Source organism: Corvus cornix, chromosome 1A, assembly GCF_000738735.6.
Source record: "Corvus cornix cornix isolate S_Up_H32 chromosome 1A, ASM73873v5, whole genome shotgun sequence".
Lineage (NCBI taxonomy): Eukaryota > Metazoa > Chordata > Aves > Passeriformes > Corvidae > Corvus > Corvus cornix.
In genome coordinates this window covers 33,180,756-33,190,283 of record NC_047057.1, presented here as the reverse complement: position 1 = coordinate 33,190,283, position 9,528 = coordinate 33,180,756, and the positions used below count along the sequence as shown (strand labels likewise).

The 9,528-nt window shown below is 41.1% G+C and overlaps 1 protein-coding gene across 5 annotated transcripts in view; it reads right to left on the bottom strand.

Annotated features, from left to right (window-relative positions):
- Nucleotides 1-5,938: 5,938 nt before the first annotated feature.
- The window catches only part of MSRB3 (methionine sulfoxide reductase B3), an 81,648-nt gene continuing 78,058 nt past the window's right edge, over nucleotides 5,939-9,528 (bottom strand). For all 5 annotated transcript variants that reach the window (XM_039570184.1, XM_039570188.1, XM_039570187.1 and 2 more), the window contains one exon: nucleotides 5,939-8,708. In XM_039570184.1, the coding sequence (XP_039426118.1) occupies nucleotides 8,544-8,708 (165 nt within the window). In that variant the 3' untranslated portion in view covers nucleotides 5,939-8,543. The remainder of the gene's footprint in view (nucleotides 8,709-9,528) is intronic.

Here is a 9,528-nt window from a genome sequence, read left to right as displayed (position 1 = left end):
AGCACATGGACTATTGTGGGACGCCGATACTGCCTGCTATTTGTCTCTCTTTGACGCTGGTGTTAATCGGAAGTAAAAATACAGAAAACATTTAGATTTTACCAGTGTGAGGCAATGAAAGGCTTTCCTTCTAGCAAGTTTGATAGCTCTCATTAGTCTGCTTTAGTCACTGGAGAAAAGAGATGTGTGTTTCCTACACTGGTGAACACTCCCCTCACTTTTATACTGCTGGAAGAAATGTTTATTTTCAGGGCTAAAACAGTAATCCATTTACAGTGCATTTCTGAAACCAACCCTATTTTATTCATCTCACTTAAATGGTTAAAACTGTGAAACTGGATGCCCCAGCTTCTACTCCTAACACCTAATAGAGATTTTTTGAAGGGATGTTTTGAAGACATTTGAAATAGGAAGCCCTGCGCCCTATTCTCACAGCTGTTGTGAAACTCTAGGTGAGTCCACACAGATGTGGATTTTTATTGCAGTTTAACATTTCTAAATACCATGCTGGTTAGGAATAGCCTGAATCCTCTAAAACTGACTTTTATTTTTGCCCTCTAACTTGACCCATGGAATGCATCTACTAATTAAATATCAACAGGAAACAAATGTCTTCACAGAGGTAAAGTAGTTATCTATGGCAATTTTGGTTTGTGGTATAAAAGCTCGGATGAAAAAAAATTCACATACAGAAAGACTGACATTTTTAAACAGTATATATGAACTCATGCATGGCCACCCAGAGGGATGGAAATGGCTGGAGACAGATGCTTTCTCCTGAGCGGATTCGATAGGGTCTAGGAGACCATGCCTTTTCAGCTGAGCTGTCCACAGATATGACAATTCCTGTACTCTTAGACAGAGCAGGCTTGGCCAGTCAGCAAGGAGGAGCAAAGCTGTGCATCCCGCTCAGTCAGCTTCAGCCCTGCAATGCCACTCAGAAGGGAAGCAAAACTGTATCTAAACGTGCCTCCATTTGTACTACTAGTAGGAACCTATCACACCATTTCTTTCTTGCCACCCAATATCAACTTCTCAAAGAATAATTTCTTCTCTTTTTCCACTGATGACTGAGAAGAAAATCTGACTTTGAGAAATCTCCATAGCCTCAATTGTAGAATCATCTGAAAGATGAAATCAAATACCCAAAGGAAAGCAGGAAAACCTACCATCTCACTTGGCGTCTGGGTGTAGGAAAAATTCTGCTCCACTATGACCAAAATGCTTTTAGATAAAACCCACTACTGGGCACTGTCTCAGCCTTTCAAGAAATCACCTTCCACTGTAAACACTGACTGCAGTCAACACAAAATATTTATTCCTCTCATCTGAGGATCTTCCACATGCTTTGAGGTACGTGAGTTCATAAGTGAGAAAACCAAATATTATCCCTGTTGCATGTCCATCTGTCAGATCTTGGATGCTCTCGCTCAATGTCATGGTGTCAGTAAGGATGAGCAAAGCTGCCCTTTGCCCAGGGTGCTGTTTGGTTTAAAACACCAGATTTGGGTGTTGCTAAAAGCACCTCCCACCACCAATGTCCTTGTTTTCCAAAGTAAACAGTCTCTGGCGTCTTGTGACCTGAACAGCCCCAAGTGTCTGACCTTGAAAAACAAAAACATGTTTCATTTGAAAAGAAAAATCTGCAGCCTAAATTATTTGAGGCACTGCTTTCCTTCCTCAGCAGGATGCTGGAATGTCCAGGCTGTGGTAGGAGCCGCTTATACACCACAGACATACACAGGAACGTATTTGCCCTCTAATGATATATTAGGCAATGGTTTTGAGTTGGCAGGCTACTAAAAGCCCTAGCCAAACAAAGATAAAATTGTAATTTATCAACAGAGAATACTGAATTCATGGTCATTGGTGACTGCTGGGACTGGTGGTAGCCTGCAAAGCTGAAGTTGACAACACAAAAACAACAAATTCCAGATACTGTTTACACTTTTCTCAGCTTTGGGGGGGAAAAAAAAGCTGTCTGAATTTTTTCCCCTAGAAAATGTTCAAACTAGGAACAAGATAAAATGATCACCTTTCTCAAAATCCAGTACGACAGGGCTCAAGCAGCAAAAGTGTATGAAAATACTGTGATTGCAACTACCTTCTGCAGCATGTAAAGGAAGGCATGCAAACAGAGCAGTGGGGGTGCATGCACAGAGGCAGCTGGGGCACTGGTTCACTAAGGAGTTAGCAGTGCTGGGCTTTGGTGGTACAGACCTCTCTTGAGAATTTGGTCCATGGGTTTTAGGACTTATATTCTCTGCACTAGTTATTTTGAGGACTAGGATTTTCCAAAGGCATCCTGTTCCTGTCAAAGATTTTAAGGATTCTTGAAAATATTTTATCTCAAGTATGTTGAGAAACCTTTCCCAGCAGTCCTTTTTATCACTTCAGATTCATAGGAGCTTTGTTTCACTAAAGTCAGTGATGTTAGACAGATACCAGAATGAGGTTAAGATTTAGGACCTATTTCTACAGGGTTTCACAAGTCTGTGTTATTTTAATTATCCTGAGTTAAATGTGATCTTAACAGTGCCATGATGGAAATCCATGCAGTTTCAGGCGAAGCAGAGGTGCAAACACCATGGAGCAAAATGCAAGTTCCTCTTTCCCACCATCCAGGTACCCTTCCATCTCCTGACTGATCTCTAGATGGAAACCAACTGTTCTTACAGCAAGGAATTCAATCTTCTCACCAGCTGCAGCATCATCACCACAGTGATTTCTGTGAACTGGTCCCAGCACCAACTAATTTCACAAAAAAACCCAGTGAACAGCTAAGAAATCACCAGGGATGCTGGCTGTTACAGACCTAGGGCAAATGTGAAGTGGAGTTCTGGAGGTGAAAGGATCTCTACACCATTACAGACCTTTGAAATTTCCCAGTCCCAGGGGTGTACTTTCATGGGAAGAAAAAGCTGTTTCAGATCACACCAGATATTTTCTGCACTGCCCAGCAGTTATACCTGAGGATGTTCTCCAGATGTTCGTGTTTCTATGAAACATACAATAATAGAGTTGTAAACTGGACGAGACAATACTAGAAATATAAGAACAAGGGCTCTAGGGCAGCCTGGAAAAACATGAACATTAACTATCCCACACACGAAATCAACTTGTCCTCTTTAAGAGGCCGACAAAGATGTATTTTATTTGCTTTTCTAAAGAACTGCTACTTTTCCCAGCAGGTGGGCACACACAACTTGTCACGGTTCTTATATTGCCAACAGGCAATTGCTTGTATGTTGGGGAACAGATACTCCTTTCACCTGGGCATACAAGAAGTGAAAAGTACAAGGTCTAAGACAAGATGAAGCCACAGTTTAGATAGTTTTTATTCCACAGTGAAAAGAAAATAATAATGTGTCATTGTCTGGAAAACTACAAAGAGCAACAACTGAGAGTGCACTGGCTAAGACATCTGCAGAGTGAAATGTCAACTGTTTGCAAGCTGTCTAACAAGAGTAAGACTGGAATTTGCAAATGGAAGCTTGTTGTCTTTTCTCGTCTGGAACCATTTCTCTTTTCTGATGGCTATATTGGCTAAGAAAAATGTCTGAGAAGGCTGGCTACAAGTCCTAGGATGTCTTCGGGGAAGGCTTCTGAGTGTACTTCTCCCGCCTTATTTGGCTGCTCAAGTGGGTCCTGATCCCAAAAACATGTGGACATAACTGAGACCTTTTTGCTTAGGACACTTAATACTACACTGGTAGCCCTGTGTAGAGTGGTTTCAGGGTGTCACCTGCCTACACTGCTTGGAGTCTGGCTACTCCAGTGACTTCACTGGGGCATGTTTGCAAGTATTATCTCACCTTCTTTTTTTTTTAAGTGACTGTAAGAAGAAGATAGTTGGGTGCTGCCATGGCTTTGCTCTGAAAAGCCTAGCCCAGCCTTGTGGTGTATGACTTCCCTCTACAATAAAGTGGGAGCAAGCCAGACTGGAATGTAGGTCTTCACTTATGCAGAATTAGACATTTTTGCAGGTTTATTGTGGGACCTGTAGGTGGCCTCATTTAAATAGTCAATAAACCAAGGAGTATTAGTTCAGTTTTCCAGTGTGCTAAGCAACATTTTTTTTTTACTTTACCGAACTTGGAAGCTGACGAATTTGCTTCTGGTGCCATTGAATACCCTGCCATTCATTCTGTAAACAAGTGGGTATAGAGCACACTGATTGCAATGCAGAAAATGCAAACATCTGTTTTGTTTTCATCCTTAAATTCCTTCAGGGATAGGAAGAGAGAGGGAATGATTTTGAAATGCTGAGTTAGGACCAGAAAAGCAGCCTGTGTCACGTATTTCACATTCCCTCCCAGACCACGGATGAAGACAAGAGGACTGATGGCCATACAGTGACATTTTGTAACAGAATGAACAATAAGAGAAAATGAATACATATCACAAATTCTATTAGAGAAGGTCTAACACAAAATCAGTTGGGTAAATGGACTGCAAAACAAGCTTAACTGAATTAAGACTAAGACCATTCAGTACAACTGAGTACCAACATTTGCATCCACACTTGGCATCATGCTTGTGACAATGCATTCTTTGCTGCCACCCCAACAGAAACCCTGACTTATGATGCTGTCTTATTTACATGCTGTAGTCACTGTGGTAAGGCCTCAGTTTTAAGTACTTCATATATACACACTGGGGTTTTGTTTTAGTGTATGATTCCTGACAGAGCTTGTGAAAAAGGCTTACGATTCAAGTGCCTTTTAAATATGGAAGCCATAAAGCTACTACAGTAAGAGAATCTCAAAGCAGATGGTTAGTTGGCCTTAGATAGTGTGGCTGATCCTGCCACCACTGCTTCTCCCATCCTGTGGCCGGGGCACCCTGGGGAACACCAGGAGCAGCTGGGAGAGTGTCTCTTACTAGAAATTTCTCTGGTTTTGAAGTGGTGGGGCACACATGTGTGTTAAGAAAAACTGCATGCCATGCACTGCAAGACACAGCCTGCCTTGATCTAGATTGGAGCACAGAGCCATCCCCTGTGTCTGCTGCCAGGGTAGCACCAGCAAAAGGACTGAATGCCTCTGAAGATCTGCCTTAGATCAGCACACCGCCTCTGGGTGCTGACAGACTGGCCAAGTTTTGCTGGGAGTACAGGGCAAAGCCACCATGGGGCATCCAGCTCTGCATCTTTCTTTAGTGGCTACAAGTTAGTATCTCATTTCAGAAATATCTAACTATTACAGTTTCGAGAGGGAAGTACAGTGGATGGGAGAGCCCCAAGGGATTAATTTTTGGACTAACAGGGATCATACTAAACTTGGAAAATAAGTGTGCAGTGTGTCATCTGGACACTTGGCAATGTCGGAGAACAATTAGCAAGGGATTTAATTTTGATGTAACTCTCCGGTTCCCACAAACACGAACATGGAAGCTGGTTTAAAAACAGCCTGCAACTTCTACCCCTCCCCTGCACCTATCTTTTAAAACCCCCTGCAGGGTTGATTTACCACATGGCATTAACCTGCTACCTGTGCAGTATTCCAGACCTTCATCCTTGGAGATCAAACTGGCAGAAACCTACTTGCCAGCTACACTCCGCTGCAGACAGAGCCTGGGCACTGCAGGGCTCCTATGACATGCTTGACTGCCTGCAACCCACCACATCCCACACCGAATCTTTCGGAAGAGGCTAAAACTTCTGCTAAGGTAAAGTTGAGCCTTTCTCTAAACATTTCCTTGCCCTGTTGGGGCCTGGGTGTTTGTAATAGTCTTTTGAAAGCTGGTAGGTGCAAGGACACCTGGTACCCTGCAGCGCTGTGGCCCTGCCAGAAACCTACTGGACATAAGGCAGTGTATGTGTAATACTCACAGTAAGTTAGGGGAAAGCAAAGTAAAAGCAGTTCCCTAAGACATGCTGCAGTGAAGGATGCAAAAACCTGACATAAAACCAGATAAATAACAAAGCAGAACAGAGTTATTTATAAAGAAATTTATTTTATATTTGTGTACAGCAAGTATACGAAAACAAATTTGATTTGAAAAATGTATATTTGATTTTTTAAAAGTATTGAACCCTCTTGTGGAAAGGTTTTCATTATTAAAAAGGTACAGAAGGCTAAAATTATACTCAAATAATATATGTGTGTGTACGTATATATATATAAAAAACAAGTGCAATTTTATATATATATAGTATATATAAATAACGTGTGACTTACATGATTTTTAAGATATCTTATTTAAACATCTGAGTAAAATAGAGATATTAGAAAATATAGTTTGCTATTTCTACAGAGTTTGCATTCAGTTTTTATAAGCATCTAGACAGTGCAAAATTTAAACATACAGATATATTCCATTATTCTATACATTGTGCTCAGCTCCCAAGTTTCCTCTGTCACAATCATCACCAGACTGAATCAAATTTGGAGGGTTCAATACTAGCCCTTACTAGCATCTTCTAAGAGCAATAAAAGGAAATCTATCTTACCTTGCACTGCGCTGTGGTATAGCTTGTGCACGAGAACAATGCATTTCCTATATGAAATGATCTAACTCCCAGAGATCACATACACCTCACCATATTGACTCATTTCATTGCATTCCATATCCTGCAAAAATCAATCTCCTGTAGGACAGCATACATTACTGTGTTCTGAAGCTTAAGTAATATATTTCTTTAGCATAAGGCAGGAATATACTGAAATTTGATAATACTTAAATCAAACAGCAATCTGGAGTTAAACCACATTTATGTACCACATTTTTATAGATGCTGTCTTTTTAATGTTTGTGTCAGAACATGTGGTAGAGAAAACCTACTATTCTTTAAATAAGAGCAAGGGATAAAAGTAGTCCTTCCAGAAGAAATTGCTAAAACCTAACAACACAAGGAGAAACTCGATTGCCTTGAAACACCAAAGGTCAATCTGCACAACCTTTCCTGCAGCTAAAGAGCAATTCCTTGCATGGCAACTGGGGGAATACTCATATGAGTAGGTGCTCACTACAGCCCAAGCGTTTTAGCTGTAAATACTTATCATCCTTATTTGCATCTATTAAATGATAGGGTGCAGTATGTTTTTTTCATGTCTTTCTACTGTTGCTAAAAAAAAGGCAATTCTGACCATTCCCTATGCTTTCACAGTAGCTATATTTTAACTGAAGGGTGTTTGAACTTTAGATTCAAACCGCTACAATATGTTTATTATCACTGACATAAAAACCTCACTCCTGCTTCCATAAAAAACAGTTGCTTTGTTCCTACCAAAAACAAAATTGGATCCAAACATGTTAGTCACAAAGTTTGCTAGTAAAAGTAAATACCGTATTCATTAAGTCTCTCAGTGTTTAAAGGCAAAGTGGTGTTAGCAAATGCTGTATAGGATAGCTTAAAGAACAGTATTATGCACAATTCTAAGTGTTAGCCAACAAAATCTAAAAGCAGCTGTGAAAAACATCTTATGGGACAGTGAATTTTGCTACATGAAAACTTCTGGGGCTGTGACAGGCGTTTTTCAAATTCATTTCTTACACCAACGCTGTCACTCATGTCCTACACCGCAATTGCACAAATTAAAGGCTGGATCTTGTATGCCGTATGCATCCAGACCAGCTAATCTTTAAAACTGGATACGTCAGGAGGGTCTCCCTCTTTTTACTGCATTTATTCCTAAACTCCTTCTAGCAGAAGCTGGCATGTTTCTGAATCCTTGAAGCAACCGACAAGATAAAGAGCCTAATGTCATCCTTCATCTACTTCACTTTGCAAGTTTATCTCTGCACTTGCCCATATAATTACCCCCTGTAGATTTCAACTTTAATTCAGATTTGCGTTGCACTTGTTGAACAGGCCTCAAAAACAGACAAAGCCTCATTAGTAGCCTGCAAAAGTGAGCCGTACTAGTTAAAACCTTGATTTAAATACCAAAGAAAGGGGAAACACAGATGCTGAGACAACGTTTACATCCTCTCAACCACACCCTTGAAATTTTGGCAGTAAATTAGCCAAAGGATGGTTTTAACATCTCATCCATCTCTTTCAGTTGGGAAGGAACAGCCATAACTACAAGTTTTTGCAAGGTGCGGCTGATGCTGGGAGATGGTTGAATACATATGACCAAAGGCTGCATGCCTCACAAGTCAGAACAAAGCAGAGATGTGCTAGGAATTCAGGATTTTCTTATGCCCAGAACTTTCCTATAGACTGGAGATAAACAGAAGTCCCATTTCCCACACAAATAGGAATAGTGCTTAAACCTAAAGTAACACAGCATTAAGAAGAAACTAATAACTAATGATGTTAAAGCCTCTCAATTTAAAGATTCCCCAAAGCAATCTCAAAGAAAATAAGAAAAAAGAAAACCTGTGGACTCAGTCAATACATTTCTCAATCCAATTATACAGTAAATGCACTGGCAGGCAAGGCCTCAGTTCTGAAGAGGTGAGGAAGAAGAAGGATGGTGCAAAATGCTTTCATACATTTGAACATTCTTAGGATATAAGAGAGCAGGCAACTTGAAAACACTCCTTGTAAGCTGTGCGGGATTGATGCAGTTTTCTGCAGACTTTGCTTCATCCTACAGCTCAGCTTTGCCTGTTTGGGCAGGACTGGCATTACTGCTGCCTTCTCCAGCGTTGCTCTTGTCCGCTGGCTTGAAAGATAATGAAGCAGAGTTTGTGCAGTACCGTTTGCCAGTTGGGCGAGGTCCATCATCAAAAATATGCCCCAGGTGAGCACCACACTGAAACAAAACACAATAGAGTATCAATGTGTCTCTGTGCAGCTTGATGGCATCACTGTGGTGTTAAGCAATGACTAGCAGCTGCTCCCAAGGAAGCGCACTGGTGCCTACACGGCCCTTTCAAGTGGGATTTACAATCTACATTTATTTGCAGGAGTGATCCAGAAAGATGATCTTCTGAGATACCACAGCTGCCTAAGACTCCAAGCCCAAATTTCCTGGGTGTTTCTTGTCATGCCACTGCGTATGCTTGGATGGACCACCGTCTCTGAGGAGCTGCCTGTTTCTGTAATGATCTCACGGCAGGAGCTCAGTTAAAAACAGGGTGGTGACGGCAGCACTGCCCATGTTTCACGTACTGCTGTAAGGATATCTGTGTAAGAAAGGGACAGCCTCAGCTCTGGGCTCTGCTCAGCCTTCAGCCATCTGCTATACCCCTTGGTAAAAAAACATTAAACCTTTTGGTGATCCTGGCAAGGACCTAAAACATTGAAGATATTCTTTGGAGTGTGCTCTCACACTTTTTTTTCCTTTCCCTTTCTATAGCCTGGCACTCTTCTGAGCATCAAGGTCCTTCTGGGTGCACTTCTTGCCCCTAGAGGGGATGGAGCTCAGCCTACTCAACTCATAATTTCTATAGTATATATGCAATAGGGACAGGTGACTGAAAAAGACCTGTAGTGTAGATATGTAAAATATTTCTTAATTAATAATCTTTGGGAGTAATTCTAAATGATGCTGAATTTTGCTTTTTGTAAGAAATATGAAAGTACAAATGGTCTGCTGCCACTTTTGCTCTGTATGAATCATACCCAAATAC